Source organism: Pan troglodytes, chromosome 9, assembly GCF_028858775.2.
Source record: "Pan troglodytes isolate AG18354 chromosome 9, NHGRI_mPanTro3-v2.0_pri, whole genome shotgun sequence".
In the NCBI taxonomy this organism is placed as follows: Eukaryota; Metazoa; Chordata; class Mammalia; order Primates; family Hominidae; genus Pan; species Pan troglodytes.
In genome coordinates this window covers 80,460,770-80,485,357 of record NC_072407.2, presented here as the reverse complement: position 1 = coordinate 80,485,357, position 24,588 = coordinate 80,460,770, and the positions used below count along the sequence as shown (strand labels likewise).

The 24,588-nt window shown below is 39.2% G+C and overlaps 1 protein-coding gene across 4 annotated transcripts in view; it reads left to right on the top strand.

Moving 5' to 3' along the window:
- Positions 1-23,470, top strand: part of NARS2 (asparaginyl-tRNA synthetase 2, mitochondrial) — a 137,994-nt gene extending 114,524 nt beyond the window's left edge. For 2 of the 4 annotated variants that reach the window (XM_522122.7, XM_009423821.5), the window contains exons 12-14: positions 15,970-16,067; positions 18,619-18,645; positions 22,917-23,470. In XM_522122.7, coding sequence (XP_522122.4) covers positions 15,970-16,067; positions 18,619-18,645; positions 22,917-23,061 — 270 coding nt within the window. In that variant the 3' untranslated portion in view covers positions 23,062-23,470. Of the gene's footprint in view, positions 1-5,715; positions 5,792-15,969; positions 16,068-18,618; positions 18,646-22,916 lie in introns of those variants that run through there. The other 2 variants (XM_009423820.5, XM_016921701.4) reach the window with 2 other exon arrangements.
- The last annotated feature ends 1,118 nt before the right edge of the window (positions 23,471-24,588 follow it).

Here is a 24,588-nt window from a genome sequence, read left to right as displayed (position 1 = left end):
TCAAAAGACGTGAGGACTTCCATATTAGTCCATTGTCATGCTGCTGATAAAGACATACACAAGACGGGAAAGAAAAAGAGGTTTAATGGACTCACAGTTCCACATGGCTGGGGAGGACTCACAGTCATGGCAGAAAGTGAAAGGCACTTCTTACATGGCAGCAGCAAGAGAGAATGAGAGAGAAGCGAAAGCGGAAACCCCTCATAAAACCATCAGATCGGCTGGGCGCGGTGGCTCACTCCTGTAATCCCAGCACTTTGGGAGGCCGAGGCGGGTGGATCACCTGAGGCAGGGGATTCAAGACCAGCCTGACCAACATGGAGAAACCCCGTCTCTACTAAAAATACAAAATTAGCTGGGCGTGGTGGTACACACCTGTAATCCCAGCTACTTGGGAGGCTTAGGCAGGAGAATCGCTTGAACCCGGGAGGCAGAGGTTGCAGTGAGCCGAGATTGCATCATTGTACTCCAGCCTGGGCAACAAGAGCAAAATTCTGTCTCAATTTAAAAAAAAAAAAAAAAAAAAAACAACGACACAAAAAACCACCATCAGATCATCAGATTGACCGGTGCCATGGCTCATGCTTGTAATCCCAGCACTTTGGGAGGTCAAGGCTGGTGGATCACCTGAGGTCAGGAGTTCGAGACCAGCCTGACCAACAAGGTGAAACCCCGTCTTTACTAAAAATACGAAAAGTAGCCAGGCATGGTGGCAGGCACCTGTAGTCCCAGCTCGGGAGGCTGAGACAGGAGAATTGCTTGAACCCAGTAGGCAGAGTTGCAGTAAGCTGAGATCACACCACTGCAGTCCAGCCTGGGCAACAGAGCGAGACTCCATCTCAAAAAAAAAAAAAAAAAAAAAAAAAAAACAAAACCCACCGTCAGATCTCCTTAGACTTACTACCACAAGAACAGTATGGGGAAAATATCCCCATGATTCAGTTATCTCCCACAACAAGTGGGAATTATGGAAGTACAATTCAAGATGAGATTTGGGTGGGGACACCCAGCAAAACCGTATCAACTTCTTTTTCATTCATCAGTATATTCCTAGTGTAATGCCTGGGACGTGGTGGACACCTAGTATCCGTGTGGTGGATGGATGAATGGATTAATGAATCAAATCCAACAAAGTTTAAGACACACTGTCGACGAGTAGTGAGTTGATCTGCTGTGAATTTGCTGGGAAGCTAAAAAGCATCTTTAATTTTGTGAGTGGTAGCAACATGGCATAAAGGAAAGTAGTGGCTATAGAGTTAGACACTCTTGGGTTCAAGTCCCCACCTCTGTGTATTATAAACTATGTGATTTTACATATGCCACCTAATCTCTTTGTGTCTTAATTTCCTGATCTGTAAAAGTGAGACCATAATATATTATGGAGTTGTGAGGATTAAATCAAGTAATATAAGAAAAGTAGATAGCTGTGTTTTAGGAAGTAGGTAGTCAATAAGTATGAAGTTGTCTCTTCCTACTTTCTGAATTTTAATAAAATTTTTCCCCTTTCATGTTTAGTTGACATGTAATAATTGTATGTATTTATGGAATATAGAATGGTATTTTGGTGTATGTATATAATACTGATCAAATTAGGGTAATTAGCATATTCGTCACCTCAAACATTTTTCATTTCTTTGTGTTGTGAACATTCAAAATCCTCTCATCTACCTTTTTGAAAATATACAATAAATTGTAGTTAACCGTATTCACCCTATATTGCTGCAGAATACCAGCACTCATTCCTCCTATCTAGCTATAATTTTGTATCTACTAACCAACCTCTCCCCACCCTTCCAAGCCCCTGATACACACTGTTCTACTATTTCCCATGAGCTCAAAAAATGTTTTATTCCCACATATGAATGAGAACATGCAATATTTATCTGTGCCTGACTTTAAATTTTGATAAAATCTTATGATAAAGTACAGTGTGTGTGTGTGTGTGTGTGTGTGTGTGTGTGTGTTGTTACATAATAACATAAGATTTCTTAAAAGGTAGTTCTCTCATAGATCGCACTCACAAGTATCTTACCTTCAGCAGTACTGGGAAACCTTCATTATGACACAGTCTCTCTAGTAATGTGGTCTCACACCCTAAAGGCGTTACACTGGGACTTTAACATACTTCCATAATTTATGCAGTACTAGAGTATATAGCTTCTCAGAGCTAAACTATTCAAATATAATTTATTTAAACTGGTTACATTAGCCATAGAGAATAACATTGGTACATTAGCAATGTACATTTCTTTTCAATCCATTTGTATGAAGTGCCTGCTTCTATCCCTCATTTGTTGTTTTCTGGTGAAGGAAGAAGCTTTGGGCCAGATGACTAAATTCTGTTTCTTTTAGTAGGGCTGTAATAACTGGCTGTAAGTTCGCAAGAGTTCCTGTAATGGATGCAGTGCAGTCTTGAAAAAAATAAGACAGGTGTGTTTCATAGGTGCCTTCTTTAGGGAACCAAAAGAGAAGGATGGGGAAATATCTAATCTACACTTGTAACTTTTGGCCAGAGGGTAATAAATAGTAAAATGGTATGTTTTTACAGTTATAATTTATCTTCCTTTCTCCCCGCCTCTCAGTAGAAATGAAGGTATGCGCTGTGGTGTACTGAAAAGTACACAGGATGCAGAGTGGTTCTGGGTTTGAAATCTAGATACCTTACTAGTTACCTGTGTCACCTCAGGCAAGTCTCTGTGATCTTTCAGCCTCAATTTCTCCCTCTGTATAATCAGAGAATTGGATTAAGTGACCTCTAAAGTATTACCTCTCTAAGATTCTCTGATTTCCTGTAGCTTAAGTTTTTCTTCATTTGCATGGATAAGACTAACTTATAAATTACTGAGCATATTTGATCATTTGAAAGGGACAGATCATGGGAAAATGAATCTAAGCAAACATGCAAAATGCCATATGCCTCTGAGGCTGGTCTCCAGGTAAGTCCCTCAAAGCCAGGTGGCAGATGTTCAGCTGGGGGAGTGGCTTCACAGAGAAGAATAGTCTTTTATTCTACACATGTGTAATTAGGAAAAAGTGACTGCCCCTCAGTCCTTGATGAGATGCCACAATCACCAGGTAGTGTTCTAATTTTCAAAATTATATCAGTATTACTTAGCAAACCAGAGAAAGGTAAGCATTAGTGGGCATTCAATAAAGTACATACTGTGAAGTCAACTCAGAAAGGAGAATACTCAGCCAAGGGGTGTGCAATAAATTTCCCAGAGCTGTGGCTAATTAACCAACCTGCATCAAAATAGCTCGAGCCACAAACCAACAGAAATAGTGATGAAGGGAATTGCCAGTTTTCCCCATATCTAGGACTAAAGAGAATCCTAGAAATTTTTGTCAAAATTGAAAGTATCCATTTCAGTCTGTCTTAAAATACTTTGAGATTCTTTATCATGACATATTTTATATTAATACTTTGAATTGTAGAGTTAGGGAACATAGGGAAGAGAAATCCTTTTATGTGTGTGATACAGACTTCTCAGGTTTTGTTACCAAACTGTTTCTCCCATTTCAGTCTTCCCAGTGTTTTAATTGAACAAGTTTGGTTAAAGCAACTGAGATAAAAGTGAACGTAAATGCCTCCTAAGTCTTTTGGTAGAGTAAGAGTGTCGAGGAATCTTCATTATTAAGAGTAGCAAGGAAAAGACATTTAGGGAGTTGAGAAATTATTTATATTGTCTCACTTAACTAAATAAGATTAACTTTGTAAGATTAGAGAAGAGATTACTTAAAACATGGTAGACAGAGGAAAATGGAAGAAAAGATTAACAAAGATTAAATTTTTGACGTTCCAAGTTGACACCTATTATTGAGTACCCATGTGGCAAGCATAACGTTAAAACATTCAAAAGAGAAAACAATAATGTTTATCGAGTATGTGCCAATAATTGACTTTTATCCCTTTCTTACAGATGAGGCTGCTACCTCTCAGTGCAGCAGTATAGTCACTCATGCAAAATCACACCGCTAGCAGGTATTGAAGCTAGGCTGTAAAGGCAGAAATACAGCATATATGGCAGCTTCATTAGAATCCTGATCTTTCTGGGAGTGAAGAGTTTGTGTGGGGTGGCAGGAAGAGCTATGGACTTAGAGCCAGGAGACTTGGGTTTTGTTCCTGGATATACCACTTGATCTTTCTTGTCCTCAGTATTCTCAGGGGATCATAGTCAATCTCTGGTGATAGAGGTCAGGAAAGAGGTTACTTTTGGTAGGGGTAGTAACTAAAAGAAGACCTTAGGAGGACTTTTTTGGGGTACTGCTATTGTTCAGTTTATTGATCCGTATGGTGCTTCATGGTGTGTTTGTGAAAATTTATAGAACTGTATACTAGTTATTTGTGTACTTTTTACACATATTTTATACTTTAAGTTTACTTTAAAAGGGAATTACACACTTGTATCATCACAGGTTGTGGAAATCAGATGAACAAATGTTTTTAAAATTGCTTTAAAAATTAAAATTCTATGCTATAAAAATAATGGAGTAAGGAATTATTGGGTGATAAAGATGGCTAGACAAGATAGGAACAATTATGGAGAGATTTGGAGTGTTACAGATAGCTTGGGCTTTATCCAGTAAAAAACAGAGAGGCATTGTATGTATTCTAAGATACTGGCAAGATGAAAAAATTAACCTGACATACAGAATGGATTGGGGAAGGGGGGAATTAAAGACACATAAGATAATTATGGGACTTTTGCTTATAATCTCAACAGTGAAAATGGAGAGAAAGAAATGAAACTAAAACATTCTGAAGGAATAAACAGTGGTCTGTGTGTTAGTCCCTTTTACTAAAATAGAGTTGCTCTAAGTTGCTATAAAAAAATACCTGAGACTGGCTGGGCACGGTGGCTCATGCTTGTGATCCCAGCACTTTGGGAGGCCAAGGCAGGCAAATCACAAGGTCAGGAGTTCGAGACCAGCCTGGCCAACATGGTGAAACCTGTCTCTACTAAAAATACGAAAAATTAGCTGAGCGTAGTGGCAGGTGCCTATAATCCCAGCTACATGGGAGGCTGAGGCAAGAGAATCGCTTGAACCCGGGAGGTGGAGGTTGCAGTGAGCCGAGATCACGCCACTGCACTCCAGCCCAGGTGACAGAATGAGGCTACATTTAAAAAAAAAAAACACCTGAGACTTGGTAATTTATAAAACAAAGAGTTTTATTTGGCTCGTGGTTCTGCAGACTGTACAAGAATGGCATCAACTTCTCAGCTTCTGGTGTGGCCTCAGGAAGCTTTTACTCATGACAAAAAGGCAAAGAGGGAACAGGCATGTCACACAGCAAAACAGAGAGCAAGAAAGAAGGGAAGCGATGTCAGTCTGTTTTAAACAACCAGTTCTCATGTGAACTAATAGAGCAAGAAGCCATTACCATGGGAATGGCACAACGCCATTCATGAGGAGGCCACCCCCATGGTCCAACACCTGCCCCTAGGCCCCACCTCCAATACTGGAGGGTCACATTTCAACGTGAAATTGGGAGGGCACAAATATCCAAACCATATCAGTCTATGAAATAAACTAGAAAGAAAAGATAAGGAAGAGAGAGGAGTCACAAGTCATTCCCATAGGTCATACTTTAATTATAAAAAGTAGAGTGGTGCCGTTTACTGAAATGTTGTCCTCTCTCAAGTGGAGGAACTCATAAGTGAACCTTTGTGGAGTTCTCAACTGATGTTTTCTTCTGGTTCACTTGAAATTTAGAGCTCACTAAGGAAGGAAGAAATGTGGTAAAACAGTCTTGACCATGAGGGAAAGGGAATACATGTTTGGGAGCAAGGTAAGAATTTCATTCCTTTGAAGCCATTAGTAGTATCTTTGCAAAATGTTAGACTTTTGCCTCTTTCAGACAGCAGCAGTAGTAAAACTGGCTAGCCATTATAGTAGCCAAAGTCCATTTTCAGTCATTGTTGCCTGCAGCCCATCTGCATCTCTTCACCATCACATCTGGAAAGCCCTCTTTCCTAATTGTACCTAGTTTGTTTTTAGGGCCAAAATACCGTGTATTTCAGCAGTTACAGCAAAAACCACAAACATGTTTCCTATGGTTTGTGGAACATTCTTTTTCTTCTGATAGTAGTGTGTAACCTTGCCCCATTGTTGGTAACAGCCTGTGAGAAACTGAATAAGGAGGCGTTCAATTTGTGGTTTTCATCAATATTTAAAAATACTGAGATAGGTGAGAAGAGAGGTGGCAGAGGAAGGGCCATTAAACTTTTTCCCTCTTTCAGCTTTAGCATGGACAAGGTTATGTATTGTAAGCCTTGTTCCTATCTAGCCTATGTTTTTTTTTTAATTCAGGGTCTGAGTTTTATTTTCAGTGCATTGATTGGAATCAAAGAGTCAGAAGGGAGTGTCATAAATAGAAATCAGGGTTTGTTCAGCTTGAATACCAACACAAACTATTTCTAGACAGCATGCCACTGCAGCTGTGTGACTTAAGCAGAATCAAAACTCATATTAAGTGGAGGAAGATGTGTCAGAGAGCATTCTGGGCCTACAAGATGTACCCAAAGTGGAATTGGTTTTGTTAAGGAATAGAGGAATTAGGGAAAGCTTAGGAAAATGATCTGCAGTCTCCATTGTTACCTGTGTAGGAGAGTAAAAGGTCGGCAGAGCTAAACTCCTTCTGCTTAGTTCAAGCCTCCCAACGATGCATAGAAACACAATGGAGATTTTTAGTTGCAAAAGTGCTCAAATTTGGTCAACTTTAAAGAAGTTTTGCTCTGCAACCAGTGAATTCCTTAGTGATAGATTTAGTTCTGGTTCCTGTTCATTATGTAACTCATTACTCCCGGTAACCACCAGACCTACAGATAAACTATGTGTATCTTCTGGTCCTACCTTCCTTTCTCTTTGAATTATATCTTTTTCCATAAAGTACAGACGATTGTCCATTCAGAAGGACTTTTAAAAATTCAAGTTTATGGCTGATTTTTGGCTGTGGTTAATTGAAGTTCCAAGAAAAAGAGTAATATAGGAAGGCTGAATTATTTGGAGGGTTCCTATGCCATTATTTATCATCTTAGAAATAATCATAGAGCTGGGCATGGTGACTCATGCCTGTCATCCCACCACTTTGGGAGGTAGAAGCAGGAAGATCGCTTGAGCCAAGGAGTTTGAGACCAGTGTGGGCAACAAATTGAGACCCTGTCTGTACAAAAAAAAATAATATTAACCTGGTGTGGTAACCTGTGCCTGTAATCTTAGCTACTCAGAGAGGCTGAGTTAGGAGGATTGCTTGAGCCTGGGAGGTCAAGGCGGCATTGAGCCACACTCATACCACTGCACTCCAGCCTGAGTGGCAGAGTGAGACCCTGTCTCAAAAAAAAAAAAAAAAAAATCGGCCAGACACGGTGGCTGACGCCTGTAATCCCAGCACTTTAGGAAGCCGAGGCAGGTGGACCACAAGGTCAAGAGATCGAGACCAGCCTGGCCAACATGGTGAAATCCCTTCTCTACTAAAAATATAAAAAATTAGCTGAGCATGGTGGCGAGCTCCTGTAGTCCCAGCTACTCGGGAGGCTGAGGCAGGAAAATCTCTTGAACCTGGGAGGCAGAGGTTGCAGTGAGTGAGATCGCACCACTACACTCCAGCCTGGCAACAGAGTGAGACTCTATCTCAAAAAAATTAAAAAAAAAAAATTGAAAAATTTAAAAAAAGAATCATAGTTGAAACTCATAAATAAGTATGTATTTGGTCACCTAACTAAAAGATACGGATACTTCGTAACAGGAAGTTCAAAAGCTTGCAGCTCATTTCCCAGGGCAAACGTGACGTGCTCCAGCTTGCTTAAGATGTGCTCTAGAGTCCGGCTATTTGGAGAGCCTGGCATGCAACAGCCAAATGGGCAGAAAATGGGTATTGATGGTTGCTCAATTTCAGAGTCACCTTTGCAGTACTCTAAAAGCACACTGGAATTGGCTGGAAGAGCCATTAGTAGACAATCAATATCTGAGCTTTTGATAGTGACCATGGTCTATATGATTATTTGTGGTACTTTATCTGTATTTTTCTTGTAGCACCTAATGCTTTATGGTTAGCTATGATAAAATCTAATCTCTGCTGTAGCACTTTTTATTTATTCATGAACCTTCCCCACTTTCCCTAATCAAAGTTAATTCCTCCTGTCTTTATTGTCCTTGGCTCTATAAGCCAGTCTCAGCCTCCCATAAACCACATACCTGCCTGCCCATAAAGGCAAGTTGTCATCACCAGCAAATGCCAACTTTCTTGTTTCCAACCTGCCTGCACTCTTAACCGGCTCCCAATAACTTGGGAAACACACAATCAAGTTTTTGTCATTACTTCTCCAAGAAATTTGTGTAATTGCCTGTGTGTTTGTATTATATCTTTATGTACCTTTTATCTCTAGGAGAACCCAGGAGAAAGAGGTAGTTTTTCTAGTAACTAGCCCAGTTGTTATCAGGGGGAGATGCAAGGTAGAAGAATTCTACCTGGAATTTCAATCCTAACTAAAGAGTGTGAAAATTTGAGGGAATTGTTCTAGTGATCTTTAGAGAATGCAGTATTTTTGATATACCAGAAGAAAGTACACTCTGTGTATTCAAAATGTGTCTTTATTTGTAATTGAAGAATACTCTGCTGTATTATAACTTCTCAGAGAGTGTGCAGAATCTTTAGCTAGGTAGGAGGATATAGTTACAAAAGAAAAACAGGAAGTATTAGAATCTGATACGGTGGAAGGGAACCTAAACCTGAAGTAAAAGAGAAAAGAAGAATGTTACATGGAGGAAGAAAAGACAACAAGGGCTGGGCACAGTGGCTCACGCCTGTAATCCCAGCACTTTGGAGGCCCAGGTGGGTAGATCACTTGAGGTCAGGAGTTAGAGGCCTGCCTGCCCAACATGGTGAAACCCCATCTCTACTACAAAAATTAGGTATAAAAATTAGCCAGGCGTGGTGGCATGCATCTGTAATACCAGCTACTCGGAGGCTGAGGCAGGAGAGTCACTTGAACCTGAGAAGCGGAGGTTGCAGTGAGCTGAGATCACAACACTGCATTCCAGCCTGGGCGACAGAGTGAGACTCAGTCTCAGGAAAAAAAAAAAAAAAAAAGACAAGCCTTTTGTGGGCTTTTCTTCAGAGGTTCACCTGACCTTGTTGAAAAAGAAATAGTACCATTTGGTCCTGAAATAATTATGAGACATTGTAAAGGAATGCTTTGCTCAAAAGATACAGGTATCTTAAGAGGGGAAGCAACTTTGCACTCTTGTCAAGGAAACATGTAGGAGACTGACCCACTGGAGAGAATGTGAATTTTCAGACCATGTAGGCAATGAAAGAACAAAGATGATATGTGTTCCTCCTGCATACCATAAAATTAGTACCAAGTAAAGATATAGTAGTGGTGTGGGACTGTATCCAGATGTCTTCTAAAATTTTTATCCCGTGAAAATAGCCTATTTTGATAAGTTCTTCCATACTGATTCGTTTATCTCCCAGAGTACAGAGGAAGAAAATAGGAGAACTACTGTTCTTCCTTTAATTCTAATTAACATTGAAGGATTGTTTGGGAGGGTGGAAGTTTAAGAGTCCACGTAGATGAGGAAAAAGCAACATGGAAAACTGTTTTATGTGCACATATAGTTTGTGCTTCTCCCTCAGTGGGAATTATGCTTCCCCGTCCCATTGATGTGACCTGAGTCATATGACTTGCATTGGTCGAGGAATGTGAGAAGTGACATACATACGTTGCTTCTGTACAAATGTTTTTAGTACATAGTCATACATGCTCTTTTTCCCATCTGCCCCAAGACCAACAGTACCCTAGAAAGAGATTATTCTATCAGTTTTAGACCAGGGTGGACATGTGGCCTATGTTTTTAAAAGGCCTTTCATTGTTTTAAACTAGTGATTCTCAACCAGGGATTATTATGTTCCCCTCTTTCTTCACCAAGGAACATTTGTAATGTCTGGAAATGTTTTTGGTTGTTACAACAAGGGGAGTATAACTGGCCTATAGTGGGTAGAGGCTAGTTATGCTTCTCAATATCCCACAGTGCACAGTTGAGGCCTCCACAGCAAAGAAGTATCTAGTTAAAAATGTTATTAATGTTGAGATTGAGAAACCCGGTTGTAAGCTTCTGGGGTTGTTTGTGACTATAGCTTAGCCTAGCCTATCCTGACTAATACAACAACTTTCACCTTAATTTTATACTAAGTGCAGCAATAGTTGTGTATAACCAGTTAGGTACACTGGAAATTAGGAAGGCAAGTTTGGGAGAAATTTTTTTTTTTTTTTTAACGTAGCTATCCTACCATGGTATAAGATTTTTAAGGTGACTTGGCCAGGCGCGGTGGCTCACGCCTGTAATCCCAGCACTTTGGGAGGCTGAGGCAGGTGGATCACAAGGTCAGGAGATCCGAGACCATCCTGGCTAACATGGTGAAACCCTGTCTCTACTAAAAATACAAAAAAATTAGCCGGGCATGGTGGCAGGTGCCTGTAGTCCCAGCTACTCGGGAGGCTGAGGCAGGAGAATAGCATGAACCGGGGAGGTGGAGTTTGCAGTGAGCCGAGATCGCACCACTGCACTCCAGCCTGGGTGACGGAGCAAGACTCCAACTCAAAAAAAAAAAAAAAAAAACCTTTTTAAGGTGACTCAAAAGGTTTAGAAACTTCCAGTTACACAACTATAACTGTGCAATTGCAGATATTCCAGATAAATGAAAGCCAGAGAGAAAAGTCAGTGTGGTTACACAGTGAACTCTCTCCTGAACTCAAATATTAAAGGAAGTTTATAATCAAAGATAAATATGAGTCTTTTATATTCCTTTAAACATAGCATTAAAAGAATTAAGATCCAAAATTAACGTGGTTTAGATCTGCATGCAAAGATCCCCAGAAGACTTTTGTTTGTTTTAGTTATCTTAGCAGCAAGATCCAGCAACAAGTACATCTCTCGTTTGATGCTCATGAACTACATAGAGAAAGCAGAACATCTTACCAAGGATTGCCTCATCTTCCTCATCACTGGCAACCAGCCTCATTTGGTCTACCTCCTTCCAGTTATTCCATAGTCTCTGATTCTCCAGCATCTTTTTGAGGCAGTAGACCTTTCTAACCCTGGCTTTAAGCTTTACATGTACTTAAAGTATCAAAAGTGATTACTGCCGGGCACAGTGGTTCACATCTGTAATCCCAGCACTTTGGGAGGATGCGGCGGGTGGATCACGAGGTCAGGAGTTCAAGACCAGCCTGGCCGACATGGTGAAACCCCGTCTCTACTAAAAATACAAAAATTAGCTGGGCACGGTGGCATGTGCCTGTAATCCCAGCTACTCGGGAGGCTGAGGCGGAGGTTGCAGTGAGCCAAGATCGCGCCACTGCACTGCAGCCTGGGCTACAGAGCAAGAGTCCGTCTCAAAAAAAAAAAAAAAAAAGTGATTACTACCCACCCTTGTCCCATGGAATCACTCGTATTTTGAAGCCTTGAAAATGATAGGTTTTGAATATACCTGTCCCTTCTTTTTTGTTTTGTTTCGTCTGGTTCTGACAAGTCACTGTTTCATATATATAATAAGTATATGCAACATTCTAACGTTATGGGGTATAATGTACTGTTTTGATATGTGTATACAATGTGGTATGATTAAATCAAACTAATTAGCAGATCCTTCACCTGACTTATCTATCATTTTTATAGTGAGACATTTGAAATTTACTTAGTTATTTTAAAATATATAATATGTATTGTTGACTCTAGTCACCTTGTATGTAATAAATCTCAAAATCTATTCTTCTGCCTGAAATTTTGCACCTTTTGATTAATAACTCATTCCCCTGTCTCCCATTCCTCTGTCTATCTGAAACTTTGTACCCTTTGATCAGCAACTCTTTGTTCCCTTCCTTCCCACTCCAGCCTCTGGTAACCATCATTCTATTATATATTTCTATTCATTCAGCTTATTAGATTCCATATGTAAGTGAAATTATGTGGTATTTGTCTTTCTGTGGTTGGCATATTTCGCTTAGCACATTATCCTCTGGATTCATCCATGTGTCACAAGTGACTGGATTTACCCCCTTCTTAAGGCTGAATAGTATTTTATTGTGTATATATATACACAATATTTGTCCATTCATCTGTTGATGGGCAGGTAGGTTGTTTCTGTATCTTTACTATTGTGAGTAATGCTGCAGTGAACATTAGAGTGCAGATATCACCACCAATATACTGATTTCTATTCTTCTGGATATATATACCCAGAAGTGGGATTGCTGAGGTGTATGTTCTGTTTTTAGGTTTTTGAGGAACTTCCATACCATTTCTCATAATGACGGTACTAATTTACCTTCCCATCAACAGTATATAAGAGTTCCTTTTCTCTGTATCCTCTCCAAACTTATTTTTCATCTTTTTTATAACAGCCATTCAAAGCTGGGCCTGATGGTGGCATGTGCCTATAATCCCAGCTACTTAGGAGGCTGAGGCAGGAGATCGCTTGAACCCAGGAGTTCAAGTCCAGCCTGAGCAACACAGCGAGACCCCATCTCTATTTAAAAATATAAATGTAGGAAGAAAAAAAAAAAACACTGTAACAGGTGTGAAATCATAACTCAGTGTGGTTTTATTTTTCATTTTCTTAATAATTAGTGATTTTGAGCATTTTTTCTTGCACCTGTTAGTCATTTGTATGTTTTTTTTTTTTTTTTTGAGAAATGTCTGTTCAGTTCCTTTACCTTTTTTTAATCACGTTATTTTCTTGTTGAGTTGTATGAGTTCCTTATGTATTTTGGGTATTAACCCCTTATAAGATGTATGGTTTGCAAATATTTTCTCCCATTCTTTGAGTTGTCTCTTCACTTTGTTAATTGTTTCCTTTGCTGTGCAGAAACTTTTTAGTTTGATACTGTCTCATTTGTCTGGTTTTGCATTGGTTGTCTGTGCTTTTGGAGTCATCTCCAAAAAAATCATTGCCCAGACTAATGTCATAGAACTTTTTCTCTATATTTATTTCTGGTAGTTTTATGATTTCAGATCTTATATTTAAATCTTTAATCCATTTTGAGTTAATTTTAGAGCTAAACAAGGATGGAATGCTCTGTTTCAAGGATACTGTTTCTCAGGCTTTAAATATTTTCAAGCAGAGGCCAGAGAGCCACTGGTTGACTATTCTTTTCCAAAGTTGATTGCCTATAATTCTAAATTTAACACTCTGGATTGAAGGTAAGAAAAGAACAAAATTTTTACCATGTGTCTCTCAACTCCTATCATATTTTAGCCATATCTAAAAGCGAGACATCAGGAAATAAAGATACCAGACTTCCTCCTTGCTCTGAGGACAGAAGGGATAACTGCAGGGTCCTGATTAGAGCCCAGCCATATTAATTGTATAGCTGTTCTCGCTCACTCTGATTCAGCCTAGTGATGAGGGTCAGAGCTGATGTTTTTGTCTTTAATGATAGTAATGAGGATAAGGTATACAGCATTGGGGGCACAATCTTGAATTATTCTTTATTGTTGATTATTCATAAAGTATATCTCAATCAAAAGTTTCTAAATCAAAACTGGGAAGGGGATGGCTTAATGGCAAAGTGAGGCAAAGTTTTTAAAATGTTTATAATGTAGTGTGACATTTAAAGATTAAAATGTGTTTTATGGATTCCTCATTTTTCATTTGTTACATGAAATCTTAGTTTTTTACCTTCAGGTTCTTGGGCTTAAAAATGTCTACCTGCCCAAAAGACAGGAAAGTCACAAAATAATACAGATAGCAAATAAATTTTTTTTTTTTTTTTGAGACAATGTCTTGCCTGTCGCCTAGACTAGAGTACAGGTGGTATGATCATGGCTCACTGTAACTTCGAACTCCTGGGCTCAAGTGATATTCCTGCCTCAGCTTGACAAGGAGTTGGGACCACAGGCATGCACCACCACACCCAGCTGCAAATAAACATTTTAAAATTATTTTGTAGGGACGGAGTCTTGCTGTGTTGCCCAGGCTGGTCTCAAATTCCTGGCCTCAAGCAGTCTTCCCACCTCAGCTTCCCAAGTAGCCAAGACTACAAGCACATGCCACTGTGCCCAGCCACAAATAAACATTTAAAAAATTTTTTTAAATTATTTTTTGGGAGACAGACAAAATCTCGCTTTGTCGTCCAGGCTGGAGTACAGTGGCATGATCTTGGCTCACTGCAACCTCCGCCTCATAAGTTCAAGCAATTCTTCGTGCCTCAGCCTCCAGAACAGCTGGGACTACAGGCATGCGCCACTGCACTTGGCTAATTTTTGTATTTTTGGCAGAGAGGGGGTTTCACTAGGTTAACCGGCCAGGCTGGTCTCGAACTCCTGACCTCAGGTGATCCGCCCACCTCGGCCTCCCAAAGTGTTAGGATTACAGGCGTGAGCCACCGCACCCGGCCTGAAAAATTAAATATTACTAATTTAATAATTGAAGAAATGTAATTAATTTAGTAATACTAATTAGTAATTGAAGAAATACAAATTAAAATATTAAGCTATCATTTTCCCTTACTAAGAGTTTTTTGATGTTTTCTATTATAAAACTATAATACCTGTTTAGTATAGAAAATAAGAAAATAAAAGAGGAAAACAATTTTAAAATACTTGTAATCTCATCACAGTAGCAACACAACATCTCATTATGTAGATGATAGTCTTTCTTCTATCCATGTCTAAAACTTATCTAATAGTCTATTGATGTACATTTGAACTTTTTGTCATAAGTAATGCTGTAATAAACATCTTGCATGTTAATCTTTTTTTGCATCTCTAATTTTCTTAGGATAGGTTCCTTGAACTGCTTGCTGAGTCAAAACATATTGCATTTTTCAGGCGTTTGGTTATCTGTTGCCAAATTGCTGACCAGAAAAGTTGTATCAGTTATATGAGCTTATTGGCTTATCCATTCTATAATCTGTATTCTTTATTTTATTTTCCTATATTTTTTCTTTCAGACTTAGTCTTGCAGATATATTATTTTCTTATCACCCTTTTTTTTTTTTTTTTTTTTTGAGACACAGTCTTGCTCTGTCACCCAGGCTAGAATGCAGTGGTGCAATATTGGCTCGCTGTGACCTCCACCTCCTGGGTTTAAGCAATTCTCCTGCCTCGGCCTCCCAAGTAGCTGGGATTACAGGCATGCACCACCAAGCCCAGTTAATTTTTTGTATTTTAGTAGAGACGGGGGTTGTACCATGTTGCCCCCAAGGTGGTCTTGAACTCCTGAGCTCAGGCAGTCTGCCCACCTCAGCCTCCCAAAGTGCTAGGATTACAGGTGTGAGCTACTGTGCCCAGCCATCATCTCCATTTTGTTAACTCCAGAATGGTATCTTGTTTTTTTAATTTTATACTTCTTTGATTAATAATCAGAATTTATTTTATATGTCCTAATAACAATACTACAAATTAAACTCTTCATTGCCACATTATAAGAAAAAACAGACAAAAATACACACACCTTAAATGTTCAACTAAAAAGGAAAGCAGTTAATTATAATTCTAATCAATAAACTATTAAACATTAAAGCTATTAAAACATAATGTGAAGTATTTTTACTAATATAGGAAAAATATTAGTTTGTAATATTAGGTAAGACAAGTGGTAAGTTTTTATCTGTAATTATACTTTATAAATGTATAAGGGAAAAAATTTGAAAGGAAATCCACAAAAATGTAATTTTCTGGTGCTGATAGGTGATTTTTAATGTTTCATAATTTTTAACACTATCCACATTTTTATAATTAACATTTCTATCACATTTATGAAGAAAATACATTTGTGTTCAGTATACTACACAAATGGTGCAAGAGAGAGGAAATTGTCCACTTATAATTTGTATGTAGTCAGTAAGATTCTGGTAGGTAGTTAATTAGCCATTGCCAAAATGTTAAAGGTTTACTTGCTTCAGAAACTGACTGTTGGAATCACCTGAAAATATAATGCTAATAATTTTTTTTTTTCCTTAGGTTGCTGCTGTTGATCTTCTGGTTCCTGGAGTTGGGGAACTCTTTGGAGGAGGCCTCAGAGAAGAACGATACCATTTCTTAGAGGAGCGCTTAGCCAGGTACTGGTCAGACCTAAAAGAAACACAATTGAGAAATTGAGCATAAGGCACTCAAAGGTGGTCATTGCATGGTAACAGAGTGAAGACCCTGGGCCTCGGCGCCTGACAGAACTGGATCTCAGATTCTCTATGTCCTTGAGCAAGTTGTTAGTTTATCTCTGAGCTTCCCGTTCTTCAGGAATGGAACTCTTACATGAAAAACCCACAGTGATATTTGCCCATTTTTACAAACCTTTCCCTATGGAAAGTAGCTTTTTAAAAAGTTAAAATGAGAAGAGAGAGTTCCCCCTTAAAGCTTGTCCTACATTTTTTTTTAATTTTTTTTTTTTTTTTTTTTGAGACGGAGTCTTGCTGTGTTGCCCAGGCTGGAGTGCAGTGGCGCGATCTTGGCTCACTGCAAGCTCTGCCTCCCGGGGTTCACGCCATTCTCCTGCCTCAGCCTCCCAAGTAGCTGGGACTACAGGCACCCGCTACCACGCCCGGCTAATTTTTTGTATTTTTTAGTAGAGACAGGGTTTCACCGTGTTAGCCGGGATGGTCTTGATCTCCTTACCTCGTGATCTGCCCGCCTCGGCCTCCCAGAGTGCTGGGATTACAGGCGTGAGCCACCGCACCTGGCCAGCTTGTCCTACATTTTTATCTTATCTGTGTTCTTTATTTACTCTCAATTATGATTGGCAGACTTCTATAAGGACATAAAGACAAACTCTGAGCCAGGGAAAGGATGAAGTTGGGGAAAGAAAACTAATCAGATAGCATTTAGAATAAGCACATTTTACTCCTCAGATTCTCTTCTATGTAAGGGTCTTGATTTAGCTATTTGAATAATTTTATTCTAACTTGCTGTTTGAGAACTGGGAAACAAATCTGTAAACACATAGAGAATGTTTTGGAGATGGGAAGTAAGGAATCATGTTTCTAATTGAACCGCCACTCCTACATATACATTTATATGCCATAATGACTTCCTAAACTAACCATACCTGTTTTCCATGATTCCTTCTTTAGTAAAAGTACTGCCAGACTTAAAAAAAAAAAAAAAAAAAAGACTTTACCATGTCTGTATGCTTCATTCTCTCCAGATAGTACTGGGTTTCATAGTAATCTGGAAAAGCCATAATTGTTTAAAAATATTCTGTTAGCCATTTGTGAGGCCTTCTTTTCCTAATGGGGAAATGCTTTAAAAGTTGATGCTTTTTCAAGGTCTCAACCTATATGTAAATCTCTTGAGTAACTTAGTTTTGTTATCCCACTCATCTGAACTGCTCTACTGGGTTAGGATCCAAAAGAAAGGGGATGGATAAATAGGTTTGAGGAAGACTGTATTCGTTAGACGACTAACTCCTTACTACTATTACAGCGTTAAAAAAGTCCTGAGAAAGTTGTGGAATTGAAGGTCAGACTCTAGTTGGAAAAAATCTGAGTATTCTCTATGTTTTTTAAAAAGCACAATAAAAATCACACATGGCAAGAAACCTCATCTGTTGAAAGATTAATTGGTCTGTTTTCTTTGCTTGCTTCCTTCCTCCAGGAAACCTTTCCTCATAACATTAAATGTTTACCTAATACCTGATAATAGCCACATCTGTCTTTCGTAATGAAGTGAATATATATGATTCCCTATTTCAGGGATCTGTCTATGGCTGCTCTTCATGTTTTCTGTATTTTTGTATATTTGAATTTTTCATATTCCTGGTCACATTAGATGCACTATGGTCCAAAACACATTTTTTAAAGGGCTGAGTTGAATTTCAATTACCACTAAGAATTTAAAATTTTATTAATAGTTCTCAAACAAGAATCAATGTGCAACCATATTATGAAGGCAGCCTCAGAATCTATATTATTGTTTTAATGTTGAAGAATGAAAGTTTTATCTCTGTGTCCCTTGTCTGTGTGTGCCTCCCAACAACCTTAACTAGTAATAATAGTGCTTTGCTTTTCTTTTTTTTTTTTTTTGAGATGGAGTCTCACTCTGTTGTCCAGACTGGCGTGCAGTGGCATGATCTTGGTTCACTGCAACTTCTGCCTCCTAGGTTCAAGCAATCCTTCTACCTCAGCTTCCCGAGTAGCTGGGACTACAGGCACACACCACCACACCCAGCTAATTTTTGTATTTTTAGTAGAGATGGGGTTTCACCATGTTGGCCAGGCTTGTCTGGAATCCTGATCTCAAGTGATCCGCCCACCTTGGCCTCCCAAAGTGCTGGGATTACAGGCAGGAGCCGCTGCACCCTGCCTAATAATAGTGCTTTTCTTATGTCACAGGATAATAAACTCATCTCAGGTGAATCCCTTCCTTTGGACTCTGGATCATATTTTCTTTCTATAACATTTATTGTGTAAACCATTTATTTGATAACACCTTGTGCTATTGGTTAAGTTACTGTATGGTTTCAGCTCCTCAACTATATTGAGTATTACTTGAGAGCAGAGGCTTTGTCGTCTACTTCTTTATAAAGAGTTCTTTGCACACACCCAGAATAAATGTCTAGTGGTTAATATTTATCTTATTGCCGTTCCCTGAAAGAATTTTATTTTCCTTTAACAGATCGGGACTTACAGAAGTCTACCAATGGTAAGAATGTGGCCCCTAATAATTCTTACTCTAGCTGCTTGTCTGACTGTTGCCTAGAAGCATTTTTACTTGTATCCCCAAGACCCCATGAAAGAGTGTTAAAAACAATGAACTTAACTGTTCTTAGGTCAGGGAAGGGGTTGGGGGCTCAGAAGATTACTTACTTCCTTTGGGTTCTTGAAAAATAGTAATAATAGCTCTCATTTACTTACTGCTTATTGTGTGCCAGATAATTATGTTAAAAATTTTATGTATATTGGCTGGGCGCAGTGGCTCACGCCTGTAATCCCAGCACTTTGGGAGGCCAAGGCAGGTGGATCACCTGAGGTCAGGAGTTGGAGACCAGCCTGGCCAGCATGGTGAAACCCCATCTCTACTAAAAATAAAAAAATTAGCCGGGCATGGTGGCAGGCACCTGTAATCCCACCTACTTGGGAGGCTGAGGCAGGAGAATCGCTTGAACCTGGGAGGCAGAGGTTGCAGTGAGCTGAGATCACGCCATTGCACTCCAGCTTGGGGGACAAGAGCGAGACTTCGTCTCAAAAAAAAAAAAATTATATTATGTCATGTAATCATCCTACCACCCTTTGAATTAGGTACTATTATCCTGACCCTTCTTATTACTCCCTAGGCATGAGGCCCAGAGATGTTAACTAACTTAGCCAAGGTCACACAGTTTGAGGGACAGAGATGGGGCTTGATCTCTCTGAATCAAAATCCTTGGCTCGGCCGGGCGTGGTGGCTCACGCCTGTAATCCCAGCACTTTGGGAGGCCTGGGTGGGTGGATCACTTGAGGTCAGGAGTTCCAGACGAGCCTGGCCAACATGGTGAAACCCTGTCTCTACTAAAAATACAAATACTAGCTGGGCATGGTGGCGTGTGCCTGTAATCCTAGCTATTTGGGAGGCTGGGGCAGGAGAATTGCTTGAACCTGGGAGGCGGAGGTTACAATGAGCCAAGATCGTGCCACTGCGCTCCAGCCTGGTGACAGAGCGAGACTCCATCTCAAAAAATAAATTAATTAATTTTAAAAAATCCTTTGCTCTTAAGCATTATGCTGCAATTTCTTTATGTGTGAAATTAGGGGCTTGAGCTAAGTGATCCCTAATGCCTCCACGAACTATAGAAATCCAAGCTGCTTAGGGAGGACCACGTGTCTGTACTTATACATTCACTTCCTCAAAGTTGTTTTGGTTTTCCTTATGCAGACTTTTTCTTCAAGTACTTTTCAATATATATACATTTTTTATTTATATTTCTGTATTAGCACTCCTTCAGGATCTTGGTATAATAATACCAACAATATTATTAATCCTTTTGCTGTGCTCAGGAAGAGGAAGGGGCAAGTTACCTACACCCTCGCCTTTTGGTATGGAAGGAGATAGGTTTCAGAGATGCAAAAAAATCTAAAATTGGCTTCAGGTGATGGCCTTTGAATGCCTTATATTAACCAGTAATGACCTTAGGCATATTTAATCTCTCCAAGTCTTGTTTTTTTGGCTATAAAATGGAATGATACTATCTCCTTCACGGAGTTATTGTGTGGATGAAATGAAACAATACAGGTTAAGTATCTACATAGAGTGGAAGCTTAGTAAATGCTAGTTTCCTACCCCCTTTCTTTTCTTTGTTCTGAGTCTTGCTATTAGGTAGATAAGCCTGATGATTGAGCAAGCTTATGTATTTTATAGTTTGTAAAAACTAGCCTTAAAAAAAGCTAAACCACTACCCTTAAAAAAAAGCTAAAGCCACCGTGGGTGCGGTGGCTCACGGCTGTAATCCCAGCACTTTGGGAGGCCAAGGCAGGTGGATCACTTGAGGTTAGGAGTTCGAGACCAGCCTGACCAACATGGTAAAACCCCATCTCTACCAAAAATAACAAACATTAGCCCAGCGTGGTGACAGGTGCCTGTATTCCCAGCTACTCCGGAGGCTGAGGCAGGAGAATCGCTTGAACCTGGGAGATGGAGGTTTCAGTGAGCCAAGATCACGCCATTGCATTCCAGCCTGGGCAGCAAGAGCAAAAGTCCATCTCAAAAAAAAAAAAGCTAAATACAGACTGCACCCCAGCCTGGGCAATAGAGTGAGACTCCATCTCAAAAAAAAAAAAAAATTGGTTAAATAAGTTTAGGCCTTGAAAGTCTTTATTAATCATTCTTTTCCCAACTAAAGTTTTCAAATCCTTAAGATCTCCTTGAATTTGCTTCCTTCTATATTAGTATATTAAAGGTAAAAGAGACCTTAGACATCTTCATATCTGTGATGTCTGCTAGTGTTCCACCATACGGTGAGAAGCCACCCCAGATGGCTAAGAATTTACTCACTTCCTATTTCTGTACCCCATATGCAAATTAAATCTGTAACTAGTTCCACAAATTTCGTAGCATCTCTTCCATAATCTCGCTACCCTGGAACCAATTTAACAACAATCAAACAAATACATATACATTAGAAAATTTTTTTCTTAGAAATGGATTTTTTCATCTATCGAAGCAAAGGCAAGAAAAATGCTACAGACTGAACCCCTCTGCTGACAGTTTGCAGATATTCATGCCAGTGTTTCAATATCAATGTATGAGAAATTTAGACCCATCTAAAACTATTGCTGGACTTTGTAGCAGCCAGGTCAGGTCCTGTAGGCATCTGTGACAGGTAGTTTGGTGTGCTGTTCATTTCATCACTGAGTCAAAGTGTACTCTTTCCCCCTGCCTCGTAAACTTTAAAGTTAATTTAGCAACTAAACATTTCAGTTATTCAAGACTGAATAACTGAATGTGCCTCCCATTATTTCTTATAGTTTTTACTAATCTGAAGTTTTATACTACATATCCCTGTAATGTTGATCTCTTACCTGATTACAACTCATCTGTTTGGAGTTAATCTTTTCCTTTAAAAAGATAAGTACTTAGACTTAACTCCTTACAATACCAGTATATGTAGCCATTATTATTAATGGTGGGGAAATAGGTTGATGGACAGTCTTTATGATTGAGGAACCAAGTGGCTACAAGTTATGTTGCTTACGTCTTATTATAGAACTGATTTTACAAATCATTCAAGAAAATATAAACTTGCTTGGTTTTTGTCTTTTTTCTTTTTTTTTTTTGATACAGAATCTCACTCTGTCACCCAGGCTGGAGTGCAGTGGCTCCATCTCTGCTCACTGCAACCTCCACTTCCCAGGTTCAAGTGACTCTCCTGCCTCAGCCTCCTGAGTAGCTGGGATTACAGACGGGCGCCACTACGCCTGGCTAATTTTCCTATTTTTAGTAGAGACGGGGTATCACCACTTTGGCAGTGCTGGCCTTGAACTCTTGAGCTAGTGATCCGCCCACCTCGGCCTCCCAAAGTGCTGGAATTACAGGCATGAGCCACCACACCCGGCCGATAAACTTGTTTTAATCAATATTATATAACTCAAGAATTTCCCCACAAAATGACATAATAAAATATTTATAGTTGCCCTTTTCCTCTTTTCTTCCTAAAACTTTTTCCAGTGCTGGTGTGTTAGAATCTGAGTTTCAGTCATGGCTGTGCCATTGTCTTGCCTTGTGGTCTTTAGTGGGAAAAGAATGTGCGTGGATGGGTTTCAGAGGCTGTCTAGCATGTCAGCTAAATGACTCTGGGCATCTTCACTAGGCCTAAGGCAGAGAATTAAAGGTTTCTCCTCACTCCAGCATTCAAGCATATATTTTTGTGCCTTCAAACAAAACTTCATGTAATTAACACCTACTCTAGAGCATTCCCTGGTGATAAAAAGTTGAATGAAGCACAGTTCCTGCCCTGTTGTAGCTTATAATCTAATCTATAGGATATCTTTTCATAATGTAACAGGCAAAACTCTGCACTCTCCTCTGTGTATTGAACAATATGATTTTGGGAAGGAAAAGAAAACATTGTGATTAACCTACCAAGAAATAAAAGAGGTGTATATTTTCAAGAAAATTAGTAAATCTATAGAAAATTTGCTGTAGCCTCCTGAGGCAAGTTTTCTGTCATAAATGCATAAATATAATAGCTTAAAAAGGAAAAAGGACCAAAGCCCATGACTGTATGACAGGATCCACTGCTGTTTCTCTGGGTAACCTTGGATAGATTATTCAGCTTCTTCCTTTCCATTGTCTGTCTGTGGAGGGGAAAGACTGGTCTATCACAGTGAGGTAAACAATAACAAATGATTGCAAAATACGTTTGAAACATTAAATTCTAATCATAACATCGGGTCTTATACAATATATATAGATGATGATTTTCTGTTTTTGAAAAACAGGTATCTGGACCTTCGTCGATTTGGATCTGTGCCACATGGAGGTTTTGGGATGGGATTTGAACGCTACCTGCAGTGCGTCTTGGGTGTTGACAATATCAAAGATGTTATCCCTTTCCCAAGGTTTCCTCATTCCTGCCTTTTATAGCTGGAAGGTTGGTTAAGGAAAAGCACCCCCCATGGCAGAGACACTGCACATGATTGTGCATACAGCAGAATGCATGTTTGGATTTTAGAAATGCAGATTTCAATATGTAATTGTTGTGCCATAAGATATCATAGAAAAAATATAAGTGGTTGTGATTTTCTTAGAAAGTTGAGGGTATTTCACGTAAGGATGAGCTCCCCCAAGAAGAGGTACTTATAGCAAGGGGACTCTCAAATCCATTACCTCAATTAAGAAATGAAGAAATTGAATTAGATAGTCTCAAAGTTTCTTTTAAACTCTAAAACAGAATGAGATAATGTATTTTACGTTGTCTATAATCATTAAATCACTCCCTGTGTAATTTTTGAGAACCATCTAGTAGCTCGAAATAAAATAATGTTGCATCTTTTCTCCCTTGCCATATACTTTGTGATAAATCCTTATCTCATTTTCAGTACTTCATTAAACATTGCAGAAAAAAATATTCCTTAAGGTCTTAATTGATTTAAAGAAATAGCTATTCTGAGTTGAAATCTCCTTTCATTGAACTGGATGAAAAAATCATGTTTAATAACTGTTGCTTTTCAATTTTCAAAGCTGTTGAGATATTACATTAAGTATTTCAACTCTTTAATCACTGTTGTTATAATTTGTTTATATTTGATGTTTATAATTTGTCTAATAAAATAGATTTTTTTAATAGACACCTATGGAAAAAAAGTTATATATTTTTTAATTTCATTTGGTCCTTTCCCAGTAAAATTTGGAAGAAAGGTATTTTCAATCCAAGATGAGGATGGGAGTTTGGCTGAGCCTAAAGGATGGGTAATTCTAGAGTTAAAAAGTAGTGTGGTCAGCTGGGCATGGTGGCTCACGCCTGTAATTCCAGCACTTTGGGAGGGTGAGGCGGGCGGATCACTTGAGGTCAGTAGTTCCAGACCAGTCTGGACAACATGGTGAAACCCCCATCTCTACTAAAAATACAAAAATTAGCCAGGCGTGGTGGCAGGCGCCTGTAATCCCAGCTACTTGGGAGGCTGAGGCAGGAGAATCACTTGAACCCGCGAGCTGAGGTTACGGTAAGCAAAGAACGTGCCACTGCCCTCCAGCCTGGGAGACAGAGGGAGACTCCATCTCAGAAAAAAAAAAAAGTATTGTGGTCTATGAGAGTGAGAAGAGCATTGATTGGGGAGTTTAGAACCTGACAATTCTAGCACTTTAGACAAGCTGCTTACTGTGTAGGAGCTCAACATCATTTTCTTCAGAGTTGATAAAATAATTACGTGTGTTTGTGCGCGTGCATGTGCACACACACACATGCATATGTTTAAAACTGAAATGCTACAAAAACTTTTTTAAAACTCTTGTTTTAGTCTTTGTCTTCATTGAGTTACATGTATAAGGACCTATATAGCAAATTGTATTCTCAGTAGAATACGCATGTATCAAGTAATTGTAAATGGGCATGCATGCCTGAATAATCAGTTTTCTAAGTCTCATTAGATGGGTTCTCCTAGATTATTTCCT